This window comes from Eptatretus burgeri, chromosome 1 (genome assembly GCF_056783735.1).
Source record: "Eptatretus burgeri isolate ZD-2024b chromosome 1, Ebu_testis_v1, whole genome shotgun sequence".
NCBI classification, from domain to species: Eukaryota; Metazoa; Chordata; class Myxini; order Myxiniformes; family Myxinidae; genus Eptatretus; species Eptatretus burgeri.
The window spans coordinates 137,228,056-137,246,460 of record NC_140961.1 but is presented as its reverse complement, the minus strand read 5'-3'; the positions used below and the strand labels follow the sequence as shown (position 1 = coordinate 137,246,460).

The 18,405-nt window shown below is 47.5% G+C and overlaps 1 protein-coding gene across 3 annotated transcripts in view; it reads left to right on the top strand.

Moving 5' to 3' along the window:
• The first annotated feature begins 9,729 nt into the window (after positions 1 to 9,729).
• The window catches only part of LOC147035562 (bromodomain-containing protein 2-like), a 93,505-nt gene continuing 84,829 nt past the window's right edge, over positions 9,730 to 18,405 (top strand). Inside the window, exons 1-2 of one of the 3 annotated variants that reach the window (XM_085899874.1) lie at positions 9,732 to 10,189; positions 10,275 to 10,430. In XM_085899874.1, the coding sequence (XP_085756000.1) occupies positions 10,366 to 10,430 (65 nt within the window). In that variant the 5' untranslated portion in view covers positions 9,732 to 10,189; positions 10,275 to 10,365. Of the gene's footprint in view, positions 10,431 to 18,405 lie in introns of all 3 variants that reach the window. The other 2 variants (XM_085899877.1, XM_085899870.1) reach the window with 2 other exon arrangements.

Sequence of the window (18,405 nt, the reverse complement as noted above, 5' to 3'; positions counted from 1 at the left end):
GCACAAACTTGACAGATCTTTCCATACAGGTTGCCACTGACAAACCAGATAGGCCATCAGCCATAAGCTATATCGTGCAGTTTCGTTCCACTCATCGGGGGGGGGGGGGGGTAAGACAACACCTTCATAATAAGATAGTTTATATCCAAATACATACGTATGCAAAAGTTCTCCACTCAAATCGCTGCAGTTATTGTGTATTTTCATCTTGAAAATCGATGCATTCCCCACGCTTTCTCATATGAATTTTCTCCACTCGGATCACGTGTGGGCCACGTGACGCCTCGACAGCCAAGAGATCGGCTGACATCGTATGCAAATTTCGTCAGACTGTCATGTGACCAGCTGAGTTGTCCAAGATGGCAGCTTCCTGCAGGGAGGAAGTCACCGGCAGCTGATCGGCGATTTATCGGTAATTTTTGATGAATATGGCCAGTGAGGACGCTCCCCAGTATATTATTCACCAGGACAATGTAGCGAACGAAGAAGTCAAACGTTTTACGTCTGTAAGATGGGATAAATGGAGAGAAAGTGTCAACAAATGGCTCGTCTTAGACGGTCACGAACGACGTTTAGCCGAGAGTGCACAAGTGTATTGTTACGGCTGTGGAAATTCGCAGAACACTATAAAGGTTCCTTAGATTAGCTATGCTGGTAAGTGAGTGTTCAGATAGCTTTCCCCACCGTTGTTTAGAGGGGATTCTTCGTGTACACCGGGCTGTGACCCTTTGAGATAGTGCTTTTCTTTATCGTTATTTTGGACCGACAGAGCACGCTACGACCCTTTTCGCGCCAAAAAGGATTCCGAACACACGGAGTGAAAACGCAGACAAGGAAACCTGCGCTAGTGCACAGGTTTTCGCACCCCTCTGTGGCGCCAAGGCTGGCACGAGAAGCGGCGAGGCGCTCGCTCCCGATTGGTGGATGCACGGCGTGGGGCGGAAAAAGGGGAGGAACTGCTCTTTGGAAAAAGCTTCTCGAAAGAAGGTGGAGCTGAAAACGTGGTGAAGCGAAGGGCGGAGCCCTGTGCTATTTAAGGCGGACCGCAGGCGAGGTTCCCTCTCTCTCTCTCTCTCTCTCTCTCTCTGTCTCTGTCTCTGTCTCTGTCTCTGTCTCTGTCTCTGTCTCTGTCTCTGTCTCTGTCTCTGTCTCTGTCTCTGTCTCTCTCTCTCTCTCTCTCTCCCCCCCTCTCGTTCTTGGTCTCGTTGGCGCTGGTCCACCTCTTGGGGCTTCTCTCTTCTTCTTGGTTCATGCTCCAGCGTTCTCCCTGTGGTGCATGATTTCTTCTCCTGTCTCCCGGTGGTCCTGTGGAGCGACCTGTTGTTGGAGGCGCGGGCCGGTGACGAGTCCAGGCGACGCATCAGAGACGCGGACTGAAGGGCAGCTCTGCCGGCTGTGTTGTGCGAACCTGCGCGTCTGGGCGAGGAGCGCCGGAGAGAGCTTGCCAGCCACGCGGGAGGCCCGGAATCAGGCGCCTGACGTGGGGACGGGGCGTCACGACTTGCCGACCACCGAGGGGGGGGGCAGGTAACCTGCATCGGTCTCGTAGGCATATTCGGTCAGCCAAGGCTCACGGCCATAAAGGTCCACGGACCCCGTCTACCTCCCTGCCTATGGGGAGGTCTTTCCTTTTGTTTTTGTATGACTGCTGTGGCGCCATGTCCCTATAAGTAGACCTGTGTAAGTGACTGTACATTGCTCGTATTCGGTGGTAACGCTTTCTATTTGTTGCTTGTACATACGTGCATGACTGCCTGGCTGTACATACGTGCTTAGTTGTAATAAATGTCCTCGCTTGTGAAATGTATCCCGTTCGTTGCGTCCTTTATTCCCCATTGAAAATGCCATCTTGCATCGCGGAAAAATTAGTTGGGTTTTAATTGGGTGTCCCAAGCCGACCTGCGGCGAGGTATGGCCCTTCGGTAGGTTACCCGCGCGAGTACTTAGGTATTTCAATATTCGGCAAGTGACCCTATTTCGCGCGGGTAGAATGTGGACTGGGCTGTGGTGAGGTTAAACCCCCACCTGTGACTGGTTCCTGGCGATAGTTCCAGGAGGGTCACGACTGAATTGTCTGTCCGGTGGGCGACGCGGCTGCCATTCCTGGAAAGCGGCCGATCGCACGCCGGCGGGCGCGAATTCGTCACAGTATATTGAGTGTGAAGAAATCCCTAGTCATCTGGGCTATCACGACACTTGCTACCATCGCTTCATCGATGCAAAAATAATACGTGGGGCTGAGAAACGTTGTTCACAAACCATGCATGATGACTCTGCCATTGTTGATGATTGCTTGTATGAACCATCGCCAAAAAAACTGCGCTCTGCATCGAACATTGCTGGACATGTTGAGAGTTCACGGCGACACGTCCTTCCTGCTGTCTGCCTCATTTGCAATAGAGCAGATAAATACTGCAGAGTTCAAAGAAAGAGAGTGTTGGATAGACTATGCCAGGCTGAAACAGAAACAACAGGTATGTAAACATTGCAGGCCGAGTGTTGATGAAATCTTCAGTCTCCCCAGGCCCTTTACTCCATCCCATTTCTTATTTTTACTTCTCATGTCTCTTTACTGTCTGCTCTGTCATCGCCTCTCTTTAATTCCCAAAAATGCATTAAAATCGAAAGCAAAAGTGTGTTTTGCCCATCGGTGACAAATCTACAATTTTTCTTCAGGAAAATTGATCGAAGTGGCAAAGTTGAAGAATGATACTGTTGGGAAGAATATCTTGCTCCACACTCAGGGTCGAGACTTTGTGGCAACAGGCTAGATACCACCATGAATGCTTCAAGAGCTACACTCGAGCTTGGATAAACCCTGATGCAAATTGACCTTTGTCATCCAAGTGATGCCGAGATAGGAAAATAGATACTATCGTGTCTGGTCAGCTCAGAGAATTCCTAGCCTCCCACCTTGTCATGACGGATAATTCTTGATGACGGATAATTATGTATATATCTGGTTTGATCTTGCAAATAAAGTTCTATTTACTTCTGATTCACAATGCAACGGAACTGCAGGACACATCCTTTGGCTAGCAACTTACCTGCAACTCCCACGAAAAGCCAAAATTAGGTTACCCCGCTTTCCCTATTGTAGTAGTCGGGGCCGTCTAGGGGCTGATGCGCTGATGGGTAAGGAGGCTGGGTCCCCACCTCGTGAGGTCTGGAACGTCCTCAACACTAGAGCCGAACTACATGGGTGTAAAATATATAAATATAATTGAATCAACTCTCTGCGATACACGATACCGCCTGGCACCCCGTTACATCGATTCAACCCTGCGGGGCTGGCCTAAGGCCACCCTGACGATGGCGAGGCGAGGGTTGCTCTTCCCAGACGAAGACGCCACACGACTAGCGATGCGGCAAAGTCAATCCTCGCACTGACTGGGTGCGCTTCAAGTGTCGATCAGCGCCGGTTCGACTGCCCAGTTGTCTGCTCCGCTGGCTTTATGTATGTAATGTCCGGCCGTGGCTGACCGGCTATATATAAAGCTGTCCGAGGCAGGGTCAATGGCATTCATTCAATGGTTCGAAGCGCTGGCGTTGCACAATGGTTAGTCCTCCCGCGCCGGCACTCCAGGTACAATCGGCCCATGATCGAAATTCGTCCTCTCGCGCCGGCACTCTCGGTTAAACGTCGTTCGTGATCGTCTAAGACGAGCTATTTGTTGACACTTTCTCTCCATTTATCCCATCTTACAGACGTAAAACGTTTGACTTCTTCGTTCGCTACATTGTCCTGGTGAATAATACACTGGGGAGCGTCCTCACTGGCCATATTCATCAAAAATTACCGATAAATCGCCGATCATCTGCCAGTGATTTCCTCCCTGCAGGAAGCTGCCATCTTGGACAACTTAGCTGATCACATGACAGTCTGACGAAATTTGCATACGATATTAGCCGATCTATTGGCTGTCGAGGCATCACGTGGCCTACACTTGATCCGAGTGGAGAAAATTCAAATGAGAGAGCGCGGGGAATGCGTCGATTTTCAAGATGAAAATAAACAATAACTGCACCTATTTGGGTGGAGAACTTTTGCATATGTATGTATTTGGATATATACTATCATATTATCAAGGTTTTGTCTACACCCCCCCCCCCCCCGATGAGTGGAACAAAACTTTATTTTCAGGCACTTCCTGAGCCATGGCTGATGGCCTAAGACATAATCTGCCCAACAGAAACTTTCCTCACTCAAGACGTCTCTGACTCCATAGTATCTCTCCCCGGTTACTCCCTCCTCTGGTATGACAGACCTGAGCCTCATCTTGGTGGAGGAGTTTCTCTCTTCATCAAAGACTCTATCCTCACTTTCCATGCACTGCCCTCACTCCTCCACACCCCCAGGAATACATCTGGCTACGGCTTTCCCTCCATTCCCACCTCATGTCTGCATGTGTGCTGTACCGTCCACCGAACAGTGAGGACTCCATTTACACCTCACTATCCGAAAACATTGACCAACTTCTATCCTCTCATCCGAAATCTTTCTTCCTCATATGTGGTGACTTCAATTGTCATCATGCCAGTTTGGCTGGGTGTGGGCACCTCTCTCACCTGCCATGGCACTTCAGCGAAAGACTTCTGCGACTCATTGGGACTGACACAATTGGTCAACTTCATGACCTGGATCTCAACCAATGGTACTCCATCTCTTCTGGATCTGATTTTGACAAATTTTCCTGAAAATATCTGCTGTTCTTCCTCTGCCCCAATTGGTTCTTCTGACCACATGCTTGTCAAAATAAGCATCTCTGGCTGTTATTAGATAACCACCTCAGTGCTGTCGAGTCTAGCATTTTACTCAGGCTGACTAGCAGGGTCTCCAAGCAGCCATCAAACTTCAAGACTGGTCTCCCATCGCTACTTTCTCCAACATCAACTCATCCTGGGAATTCTTTCAAAGAAACTTGCTCTCTCTCATACACAGATTTATCCCCTCTCGTCTTCACTTGTCCTACCCTTCCTCCCGCCCATGGTTCACTGAAGCTTGCGGCAAGGCAGTTGTCCTGAAATAACTTACCTTTGCCTCATGGAAAGCAAACCCAACTGAGGGCAATCTCAGTTCTTTCCACAAAGCTCGGAACAATTGTGTGTCTACCCTCAGGAGAGCCAGAAAACAACATCTTTCTCATCTCAAGTCTGAACTCTCAAAGCTCTCTCCCTCCTCAAAATCCTGGTGGCTTCTAATCAAGTCTGTTTTAGTGTTTGTTCCCTCTCCATCCCCTCCCTTACCTCAAATGGCCGCACTGATGATACCACACATGAAAAGGCTGAATGCCTAAACTCGGTGTTTGCATCTAAGTCTTGTGTCCGAAACCCATCGCTTTCTCTACCCACCTTACCCAGTCACACCCAACTGTCCATGGACTCTGTGTCCGTTTCTCCTGACAAGGTGGAGAGCTTGCTGTCAAACCTCGACTCAGATTCTGCAACCGGTCCAGACGGCATCAGCCCACGTGTCCTAAAAACCTGCTCCTCTGCTCTTGCTCACCCTCTCTCTGCTCCATTCACCCTCTCATTTGCTCAAGGTCATCTGCCATCTGCTTGGAAATCAAAAAACATTACTGCCCTGCATAAAAAGGTGCAAAAGCAGATCCCTGCAACTACAGACCAATCAGCCTTCTCCCTATCATCAGCAAGGTTATGGAATCCCATCATCGCTTCAGACATTAAATACTTCCTCTTCTCCAATGGCCTGATTTCCAATCATCACTTTGGTTTCAGACCAGGTCACTCTACCCTGGATATGCTGCTTCTGCTCTCCTAACAGTGGATGGAGGTTCTCAATGCCAGACATGAAATTAGAGCCATATCGCTAGACACATCACGTGCTTTTGACACGGTCTGGCACCCTGCCCTGCTCACCAATCTCTTCATATGGTATCCAAGGCCATCTCCACCCATGGATCACAGAATTCCTCTCCTATCGCAGTCAATGTGTAGCCCTAAATGGAGTTCTCTCATCCCCTCTTCCTGTCCAGGCTGGAGTTCCTCAAGCAGCATTCTGGGCCCTGTTCTTTTTCTGGTTTTCATCAATGATCTCTCCGACTCTGGAAAATCCTCTTTATCTCTTTGCTGATGACTCCACCCTCTGCCATACCATCTGTCATCCCTCAGACCGGCAAGCAGCAGCTTCTTCGCTCTCTGCAGATCTGGATAAAATCGCAAACTCGTCCAACACGTGGAACACGTCTTTCAATCCAGACAAATATCACACTCTCACTATGTCTCTCCGAAAGGACCGTTTAGAAACCCCCCCCCCTCCAATCTACTTTCTCATTAATCCTCTGGAAGAAGTCCTTTTTTCCAGCTTCTGGGTCTCACTATCTGCCATGATCTTTCCTGGGAAAGCCACATTTCCAACCTGGACCTCCAAAGCCAGTCGCCGACTGGGAATCCTCCATCGTGCAAAGTCCTTCCTCAGCCAACCTAAGCTCCTGACCACATACAAAGCTTTTGTCCACAGCCTGATGGAGTACTGCTCTCCTCTCTGTGCTGGTGCTCTTGCCTCTCACCTTTCTCAGCTTCAAGCTGTGGAAACCAAGGCATTTAGGATCATCGGTATTTCCCACGATGAGGCTGAGTCTTCGGGCCTCTCACTCTCTCACTGCACGCAGGTCAGGTCGGTGGTCTTCTTGTCTTCTACCGTCTCCTCTCCGGTCTCGCCCGCCCCCCGCTCTTTCTGCGATATGTCCCCACTATATTTCCGCAAGGCACTCAAGGTCCACCAGCAACCCCCTTCTGGTGAAGCTACCAAAATCACTAATCACTGCTCACCTTCACCCTTTCATTTCTCTTTTTCCCCACCTTTGGAATAAACTCCCACACTCTCTTCAATCCCATTCTTCCCTCCAGGCCTTCAAAACAGCTGTTCACCACCACCACTTATCTTCCTCCATCCAAAACCACGATCTTTTCTACCCCCATGAATCCACCCCAACCCCACCTCCTTCAAATTCCCTGCTTTCCTTCCTGAAAGTCCCTGTGGTGTCCATCTTGTATACCCGTGTTTCCCGCCCCATCCCTCTCCCTTCCACAGATCTCCTAATGTCTCTGTTCCCCACTGTTTTGTTCTTCCCTCTCCCACCCCTCTTGTTTCCTGCCACCCTTGTTGTGATTGTGTGTTCACTCCAATATGAGCCTCTACAAGTTATTCATAAAAAATTGAAATTGGTCTAAATTCAAAGTGGTACACCTGGCCCACGTCGAACACTGCATTATCACCCAGTCAACACCATCCCTACTGTCAAGCACGGCAGTGGCTGCATCATGCTATGGGGCTGCTTTTAATCAGCAAAGACTGGAAAGCTTGTCAGGATAGAAGGGACAATGGACGGTGCAACGCACGGGAGAATCCTTAATGAAAACCTGCTTGAGTCAACCATGAATCTGAAACTGGGTCAGAGATTTACATTTCAGCAGAACAATGATCTAAAGCACAAAGCTAAATCCACACTGGAGTGGCTGAATAAGAAGAAAATAAATGTTCTTGAGTGGCCCAGTCAAAGTCTTGACTTGAATCAACACCCTCGACACAACAACCTCCATTGATTTCAATCGGCTTTCCAAGGCACAGCAGGGGGATGAGGAAATTCAGCATCTCAAAACCAGCTCCACATCACTCAAGTTCAGTGAGGTACCTCTCCCTATCTCTGAAGGCACTATTGTTTGCGACCTATCCACTGGCACCTCTCGTCCTTACGTTCCTTCTGAGTTCAGACGGGCCGTATTTAATGCTTTACAGTCTACACAATCGATCTCACCTTGATATCAGAGCAACGCAGCACCTTGTGACTCAACGTTTCATCTGGTGTGGAATGAACCGGGGCTTGAGAAACTGGTCCAGAACCTGTTTGCGGTGTCAACGAGTGAAAATACATCATCACATTGTAACACCATTCGGTACCTTTTGCATCTCCTGATGTCCGTTTTGATCACGTACACATTGATTTAGTCGGTACTCTTCCACCAACTGGTGGGAACACACATCTACTCACGTGCATTGACCGTTTTACGAGGTGGCCAGAAACTATTCCAATACCTGACATAGCCAAAGCTTTCGTTTCGAGATGGGTGACAGTGTTTGATGTCCCATCTGTGATCACAACACCATGTTCACTGAACCTCAGACGTGACAGTATTGCTCCTTGCATAGATTGGCCGAAAGATTGGCAGATGCAATTTAACCTGAACAAGTGTAAGGTGTTATGGATGGGAAAGAATAATGAAAATAGAGATTATATGATGCAAGGGGCAATTTTGGAGTATGTCACACAGGAGAACGATCTTGCCGTTACCATCAGGGGCCACATCCCGAGAGTAAAGGAGAGTTGAGTTGGGACGGCAGGAAAGGCACGACCCAAGGAAGGAGTCTTTTACGCAAAGTGATCTCCCTGGAAAAAGAAACCGCAAACAGGTTTAAATTTGAGTTTTATAGGAACTGAGAAGCATTGGGGATAGAGGGGGTACAACATGGACATTGGCAGAACGAGTAGGTAGATTAGGTACAGGTGAGTGTTTGGGAATTCGATGTAATAATAATAACAATTAATAATAATAACCATTCTTTTCACATTGTCAGGCACTTCGGTGTGCCAAGGCAGTTTTCCATTGGTTTGGGACTCGGGAGGGGGCACGATCCTAGATGGGTCGCCTTCGACTTCGACACAGGATCCTCGAATGGCTCGTTATTCCCAGTATTAGTTGGTACTCATTTTGGCAACCACAGAAGGATGACAGTCTGAATCATCCCACCTGGTGTTAGGTATGGCACAGCAAGAGGCTTGAAGTTCTCAGGAATTTCAGATCTTAAGACTTAAGCCAACCAGCTTAACCGCTGACACCAGGCTTTGGTGGTTCTATACACGTGTAGTCATTGTAATATTTTTGCAGATACAGTAAAATTTTGCAGATACACCGCTGATTGGATTGATGTGGTGTGGATAAAACACAGGCATGATGGGCCAAATGGCATCCTCCTGCGTCCCTTGTAAACCAAAGTCATGGGATGCAAAGATCCATGTGATTTCAGCAAAATAATAACCAGTGTTCGAGCCGATCGTTATGGAGAGAGTAAAACCAAAAGTGTCTCACGTTCTTTCACAATCCGTGTTAAAACAAATCCAAGTCTTCATGCAAACCTGGAGGAAACAATGATTGAATCACCTAGCAACGGCCATTCGTTTCCGTGGCAACGAGAAACATGAAAGGATGTGCAGCTCAGTAAAGGCGGTTAAAAAAAAATTAAAAATAAATCAAAACACCAAACGTATTCTCGTCGTGTTTCATTGCAAACCGCAAACAAATGGCTCCATTTAGGGTTCGAAGGGAATCGTTTTATTGGCGTTGATTAAACGACGGGTTCTTCGTTGGTGGAGATCGTTACTCGTGAGGCGAAACATTACTGAGGAGAAATGTGCGACAAATGTGAGATCTTCGGTCGTCTCATAATGACGTTTTTCCACAGGAGGCTCGACGGCGAAGGAGTAAAAAAAATCAAAAAACGACGGCAAAGCTCGCCACAGCTTTCACCTCCTTCCACATGGAACGCTTTAAAGCGATGCATTTTGGGAATGTACATGTGTTACAATATATTGTGCGTTCAGCGAACCAGTGCCGAACGCCATGACGTGAACGTGAAGAGAGCACCGCACGCCGTCGGCCGCGTGGTGGCGCGCACGCGGGCTTGGCGGGATACAGCTTCGCGCATGCGCAGAACAGGGCAACTTGTTTTTCTCAGCGGCGTCTCGCGCTTTTTCGACTCTTGAGCAAACGTCGCCAATTGAACTTGGCTTTCGTATCGTGTGTACAATTCTTTCTGCGTCGAGAATTTAAACGACATTTTAAGATTGCGGAGCTTGTAAGCCGTGTTGTAGGTTGTCGGCTTCCGTCTGCAGCTTTCGTTGACGCCTCTGTTTTTATTAATTTTTTTTTTTTTTCCTTCTCACGCGGTTTCGGTCACGTGACGCGAGACGGCCAATGACGAGCGTCGGCCGAAGGCTGACGGGGCTTTGTCCTTCACCGAGAAGAAGGTGGGGCGAGGGCGTCGGGCACAATGGGACGCTTCGGCTCAACATGGCAGCGTCGCGTCGGCGGCGATATGCTGCCAACGGTACGGCTACGACTTCGGAGGGAAATCGGTTTCCTCGCACGACGGAAAAGGAGAAGAAAACAGGTTAAAATGCCACGTCTGTTGGTGGAAAAATTCAACGCTTTGGCTTCACGTGACCGACCTTGACCAATGGGAATGCTCGCTGCAGGGAAGGATGCTATATAAACCGCTGGCGCCGCGGCGCGCCATTACAGGCACCGAGCGCGGAGGATATTGCTGGAGAAAATCTACCAGATGAGATGGACAGCAAGAACCATCCGGCGCTACAAGCGTACCCGCCGGCTCCTCGCAACATCGGCACAGGGTACTGATGCTGTCTTTTTTCCGATTAGCCGTGTGTTGCCGTGAGGAGGTGGATGGCGGGAAGGCGCGCTGTGCGCTGCGTTTGTCACACCGACCCGGCTCTCTCTCTCTCTCTCTCGTACGTCTCGTTCCACATCGTGTATTTCGTTCATTCTTTTCTTCGCCCCCGTTTACCCGCTGCTGTTCCCGACCCTGCCTATCAAGGCAGTGGATTAACGCGGCAAGCCGTGCCGGACACTGTTGACTCATTCTTCCTCCGCCTCCCCCTCCCACTGGTTTCCTTCCTAAATCGGTCTGTGACCCTCACCACCACCTCCTCCCCTCACCCTCACCCTTCCCATTTATTCACACCCTCATTTCCTTGCGACGAGGAGGGGGGGGAACAAAAATTACCGTGTACGTGGACCCGTTGCACGTAAATAGTCAGTTGGTTTTCTGTACTTTTTGACTCGTCGTTGTCGCTCCTTGAGGAACCATGGCGCGCAGTGACGTCACGACTCGCGCTTCCCCCCCCCCCCCTTCCTCCTCTGCCCTCGCGCTCTTCGCGCGGCACCGATGCCGCTGGATTGGTTTCTCGGGTTCGGCGGGAGCTTTGTGTCGTTAAACAAAGCTTCGGGGAGGGAGGGGCTGCTTGCGTGACGTCATGTTATTGTAATTCGTGTCGGGAGTATTTTATTATTTTGAATATGTCGAAGCTGTGACGGTTCTGTTGCCAATGGGAGGGATCCCGGAGTGGAGCTCCCCCCCCCCTCCAAGCTTTTTAACTGCGTGACGTTGGAGCGTTGTGACGCTCGGTTGAACGAATGATTGTCAATGATTTATGGGTGACCGAATGACCTGATTCTCTCCCCCCCCCTCTCGGTATTTACATCTTGCAGGTAACTCTACAATTAGCATGGTGATTAGTTCACTTTTAGCAGCCACAGGTTCACTTTTTTAAAAAACCATTTTTCAACGGCTGTCGCATTCATTTCGCCCATCGAGTCCTGAAGGGGGCTGCAGAGATCTGTTGGTGTCCTCGTGCACAGATCTACTTCAATATAGATTGTTGTCTCTGATCTGGAATCTATATATACCAGCGAGGTTCTGTACTGTAAAATGCTGTCTTGTTTTCCTCGTTTGTTCCTGGTGGTCGTATGGCAGCTTAGCTGCCGGGGTAGCTATCATTTCTTGAAGCGCGACTGTGTCGCTGATGCAGCGCCCCTCTACCAGTACACACACTGGAACTGGTACTCATTTCGCCAACCTCGGAAGGATGACGGGCTGAGTCAACCCCCCTGGTGTGTTAATTCAGCGGCTGACGGGGCTTGAACTCAGGACCCTAGGATCCAAAGCTGCCACCCCAACCACTGAGCCAACTCCAGGCTGTGCTTGTTCCTGAAGCAACGGGAGAGGTATTATCTCTGCATGCAGATCTACTTTGATATAGGTCGTATCAGATCTACAAGAATCTATATACTGTATCTTTTGTAGCTCTGAATTTAATGCTCTGTCTTCGCCTAATCTGTAAGCCTGGTGTTGGCTTAGTGGTTAGGGTGGCAACTTGGGATCCTAGGGTACTGAGTTCAAGCCCCGTTGGCCGCTGAATTAAAATACACCAGGAGGTTGACTCAGCCTGTTATCCTTCCGAGGTCGGCAAAATGAGCACCAGTGTACTGGTAAGGGGGACACTGCATCAGCGGCATAGCCGCGTCCCAACCAATTATGCAACCAGCAGCCACAGGTTGCACTCGATAGAGAGAGAGAGTCTAATCTGTTCCTGAATGGGATGCCAGAGGTTATAATGTGTCTGTGAGTCTGCGTACAGATCTACTTCGGTTACAGATCGATCGTCTCATCTGCTGTAATTGTATACCGTAATCTACATACCCGACGAGCTGCGCTAAGTGCCCATTCTTTCAATTGCTTTTGTAATCTTTCTGTTTAAGTCACCTTGACCTTGCACGTTTACCACAATGTCTCCTTTGCATGCTGGCATGGAAATTTGCTTTTCTTGGACCCCCACTGACATATGCTCGTGGAACCTCGAATCGTAAAATCTGTGACGTTGCCATGTGTTATTAAAGGAGCCAATTATTGGTGTTACACAAAACGAAAATTTGTTTTGAAGGACTGATTGTAAGCAAACCGATTTGTTCACTTTGACTATCGGGGTGTGTTGAGGCCATCTCAGATTTGAATGATCTTTCTATGGTTTGAAGTTTGAAAAGTACTTAAAAAAAAAAAAATTGCTTCCGGTGTATTTATTGCTATGTTCTGATGGTTTGTATTTATTTATTTTTTTGGCTGCTTGAGTGTCGGATATCTTTTTGTGCAATCTTTTAAATATTTTCTGTCCTGTCGTTTCAGTGTCTTGTGCTGATTATAATCTGTACCGGGTTGATTTTGGTCATTATTACTTCTGCCACTGAAGGTGGATGGAGGTTATGTTTTCACCCCTGTATGTCTGTCTGTCTGTCTGTCATCCTGCTGTCGGAGGCAGACGATCTCAAAAAGTTATTGATGGATTTGGACAATTTTGTCGACAGGGTGGGTGGGTGTGTGACGAGGACAAACTGATTACATTTTGGTCAGGATCTGGATACTAGAATTTCTTTTTTTATATATATATTTATTTAAATACGAGACTTCTTCATTGAGGGATGGGACCAAAAACGATATGTAGCACAATGTTTCAAAAAATTGTGGCCGAGTTGTGACAAAACGAGGTGGATGTGTTGCTTAGGTGACTAAAAACAAGCCGGTGAGATTTTGGTTCAGGTCCGGACCCAGATCTTGCCTATTGGTGGGATACAAAACGTAAACTGTTCAATCTAGTGGAGTGCGATCCTTGGTTTGAGTTACAGCTTGTTCATCCCCATGTCCTTCTCTCCATCCCCTTGATCACTTTCACTACTACTCTGCTGTTGATATTTTTCCTCCTTTCCATATTTGTTCCCCTCCATTCTGCTCTCACATTTCCACCAGTCTCCCATCTATACAAAATAAATATATAAATGATGACAGCACTTGGCTGAATGGAATTTGCACTGAAAGCATCAAAAGCACTTCTTGCTGTAGATTGTGTTTTGGTTGTTTTTTTAATACCAGTTTAAAATTCATTTATCAGTTCACTTGCAGCTTCTGGGATTTAATTGTCTGCTCGAGCTACTTGGCCTGCTAACAGTTTTTTTTTCTTCTTCTTCTTCCTTTAACTAAAGCCTGTTTTGTTACAAAGGGCTGGCAGAATAGCCAAGAGTTGTGTACACACGACTCTGCTGTCTCGCTTGGGTTTGAATCCTGACCCGGCTAGTAACTGTCACCCTAATGTTTCACGTACAGGGTGAGGCATCACTGTGTCTGCTGTCCATCAGGGATGTTAAGCCAGAGGACCCGTCTTATTGCCGGTGGAGGTTAAACATCCCATTCAGGGTTTTTCATGAAGAGTGAGCGAGTTATCGCCGACACCCTGAACAAATAACACTGGCTGTTAAGATCTCTTTTACCACTTAAAAATAAAAACCGAAACTATATACTTCGTGTGTGTGATTAAGCTCACTTTAAATTCCCAGTGGATTGCAGTCTGAGTTTTATTTGCCCTTTCTCTTATCCACTGATGTTCTGGTGTCCAGGTAAAGTTCTGCCATTGGTGCTCAGATTTTGTTGTGTTTTCAACAACCCCAACCACCCATTACCCACTTTTTAAGAGGATAAGTATTAATGTTTCATGATATCGAAAATTGCATAATAATTGTTTATGGATAGACAGTATAAATGTTCTGATTTTGTTGAAGATTGCGGCAGTAACATTGTTTTCCTTTCATTTCCATTAAATGCAAATGTGATGTTCAGAACTATCTGGGACATGTTACAATACGTGACTTTTGAAATGACTTGATCTGTCCCAGAATGCTCGATGCAGACACCCCGAGACGAGTGGTTCGGGGCACCCTAAAGTATATCGTGTGTGTGTGTGTGTGTGTGTGTTGAGGATTGTTTACTAAAATGGCCACGAAGCTTCTAAAAGAACCCAAAAATACTTGGAAAAGGACCCGAGTGAAAGGGCTGTGCCTTGGCACAACGAATGACTTGGGGAATTTTCTCAGCTTGCTAAACATGCAGCTGCCCATACTGAAAACTCTCGACTAAGTGGGCCGGTGCAAGACCCGAGTGGACGGGCGTGTGCTACACAAACTACTGAGGGATTGCTGCCAGAGAACAGACTGAACTTTGTGGGAGTGCCTCATGTGAACATGGTAGGCTCGGTGATTTACTTAATGGATGTCTGCAGTTGGAAAGGTAATGCTGTGCATCAAGTAACATTAACCAACTCTTCAACAAAGGACATCTTCGCTCCGTGAGAATGCAGTTGTAAAGCTTGTGCTAATCATATTGTTGCGGACCTGGCGTCAGGGGTGAGAAGACCACGAGGGTTGGGGGTGGGGGGGGTCTGGTTCCCACCAGACTCCGGAATCGCAGGCCGCACACGAATAACTCTGTGGGGTCGCGAATCGGCCGTGAACACCAATAACTCAACCATGTGACTTGGGGTTCTCTGTCTAATAAATGCCGTTTACTTAATGGTGACGTGATCCAATTACCGGGGGACACACCCTCGGTACGCCTTGTTCAAACCAGATCGGATGCAGCTGAGCGTAGCTGTCCAAGGACATACCGGCTAGAATAACAGAGCGTTGGGGAATAACGTCCCAGCGAGGCTAGAATACGAACCATGCTGGACCAAAGAAGGAAAAGATGAAAACAAGCTGGGAATATTTCTAATATAAAGCATTTATTTACACTCAAGCCAGGAAAGGTATGTGGCACAGTGAATGGGTTTATTATTATTTTGTACAGCAGGGATAGCAAGGAATTTGTGGGGTGTGGCAAAAGGATAAGCAATCTTACAGAGCAGACTTATCCCATTATATCTTCTGCAATCTTAATTTATGCTATGACAGGCGCCAACACCTGTCACACACACACACACACACACACACACACACACACACACACACACACACACACACACACACACACACACACACACACACACACACACACACACACACACACACACACACACACACACACACACACACACACACACACACACACTTAGATTAGATATAGTCCAGAAAGAAAGAGAGCAGATGAGGATAAATGGCTTCGCAATACCTGGTGCAGTCACCCTACGAATGCAACCCACTATGCTTTGGGGGAGGTAAGGGGGGGGGTAGAAATACTGGTGTCTAAGGAGTGGGAGGTGTGTTGTAGTGCAGTGTTGTGCCAAAGGAAACTGTGATTGTGAATCAGTAATGATGCTCTTTTGTGCGTCCAAAGGGGACAAGACAGAGGGGTGGAAAGAGAGAGAGAGACAGAGAGACAGAGAGACAGAGAGACAGAGAGACAGAGAGACAGAGAGACAGAGAGATGGACGATGCGTGAGGCAAATTATTCTTAGCAGAGTCGTGTGTTCCTCCGTCGGATGCTCTGCTTGAGTTTCCACCTCAAGAGTCTGTGCGTTATCTGCTTAATCACTTTGTCGGGGCTCGTGGAAACGTGTGCTCCACACTGGTCGCACACCAACCCTGAGTGTAGATACAGCAATGGGCAGACAATGAGGAGCAGTGAAGACGAGGGTGAGGCAGGCAGACGGTTTTGCGATCTGCCTTTTATAAGCCCTGGTCGAATGGTGGCGTGACGACCCGAATCTCGCTTCCCTATTGTGCCATGACGCTCCTGGCCATGCCCTGTTAGGCTCCTGTGACCGGAAGCGGTCGCATTCGCACATCCGGTGCGACACCGCCCGTTGCTTTGTACCGAACTCCAGGAACGCCCTTCCTTCGACCCCACCCCCTTGCCGCCCGTCCTGCCGTGTTCTAGCGACTGGACGAGTGTCTGCTAAAAAATAAAAATAAAAAAAACAACAACTTCCGATATTTCGTCACGTGCCTTGATGGAGCCAATAGTGAGACCCGTCATGGAGGCTCCTGTTCATGACGAGAAAATCGTGTATTTACGAAATTACAATACATTAAATGGAATAATCTTTAAATAGTAATGTAAACTTTAAAGCAAATGTCCGAATATATTTAAAAGTTCATGAGAGACGCTCTCAAAAGGCACCCTCAATGTGAGGATGTGTACAGGTGCTTAGTATTTAAGGAGATCCGGATCCTGTATATAAGAGCCGAGTCCTCATATAAAGGTTTTGTCTTCACAAGAAGAAGAACAACAACACCGAGCGTTCTTAGAGCAGCTTTCGCTACGCGAGACGCTGCTAAAAATTTTTATATATATATATTTAGTTTTTTTTTTACAGCGATTCTTCACCATCGAGTTATCGGGCTAAAAACAATATGTAGTATGGTATTTCAAAAAGTTGGACGGGTTCTGCCAAAACTTGGAGGATGAGTTGGTTTGGTGGCAAGAACAAGCAGATTGGATTTTGGTTAAAGGGGAATCGAAATGCAAATAGTTGTTTTTGGGGGGGGGGAGGGGCATTGAAAATCATTTATCACAGTCCAATTTGAAGGGGGGGAGATTTATTTAAAAACATTTTTTTTTTGCCAATCTCAAACTGTCAAAAAAAGTCAAAGTTGCTTTTTCGATTTTGCCAGTCATGTCACATCTTGAAGCCATCTCAATGGTGGCTTTACATGGAGAAACAGTGTATTTTGAGCTTGGATTCTGATACTGATGCCACCCTCATGAGCAACTCTGATGGTTCTCACAATGTTGAACTTTACTAGAGCAGAAATACCCATCATCAACCGACAGCTGACACCGCCCAAGCAAACTTTTACACCATGGACAAAATGGGTGACAAATGTTTTGTCTCACTGTCGTAGGCTGACTGAGTGTCTTTTATGTTGTGGGATCGTCCCGTGTCATACTTTTCCAGGACGCCATTTGTGTCTGTGGTTGTGCCATGTCGAGGTCCTGCACCAGTCGAGGTGGGGGAGAGAAGGTATGGGATGGTGGTCAGTATTGGGGGGGGGTGTGATGGTTGATGGAGGATTGTGGGGGGGGGGAGAATGGTGCTGGAGCTATGGGGTTAAGGGGGGGGGAACACTGAAAGTTTTAGCATGTTCGATGACATCCTCTTGGAGGAGTAGATGATTATGACATGCACAGTGCCTTCAGAAACTATTCACACCCCTTGACTTTTGTCACATTTCGTTATAGTACAGCCTGAATATAAAATGGATTGACTTTAAAAAAAATTACCGATCTATGCAAAATACCCCATAATGACAAAGTTAAAACATGTTTTCGAAACTTTTACAAATTAATTATAAACTAGTGCGTGCCCGTAGGTGCGTCAACGACGACTGGATTGGGGCATTTTTTCAATGAGATCGGACCAACCGTATCGTAAATGGCCGTAACTTGAGAAACGCCTGGGAAACATAGTTACGAATTTCCGCCCGTCCGGCGTGCGAACGACCGCATTAACTAATAGTGGCCAGTTCACCCACTGAACGAGCAATTCAGTCGTGACTTTCTGGAACAACGCCAAAAACCAGTCACGGGTGGGTTTTTAATCCCACCACGGCCCAGTCCGTATTCTACCAGCGCGAAATAGGGTCAATCGCCGAATATCGATATACCCAAGTACCTACATGGGTAACCTACTGAGGGACCGCACCTCGGTGAAGGCCTGCTTGGACATGAACCGCTTAAGCGGTCCGTTCCGTACTGGGATAACCGAGCGGATATTATCGCCAGACCTCGCCAGACCCGATTCTATTTATCGGTTATTTGAAAACCAACTAATATTCCGCAATACAAGATGGCATTTTAATGGGGGAAAAATGACGTGACTAATGGGTTAACATTCACACAAGCACATTTATTTACTACACAGATGCACATATACAAACAATCATGCAGTCAATGGGGGAAGGGGACAACACACGAGCAAGGTAAAAACACTACAACCGACTACAAGCAATTATCAATGAACAGTCACTTACACAGTTTTACTTCGC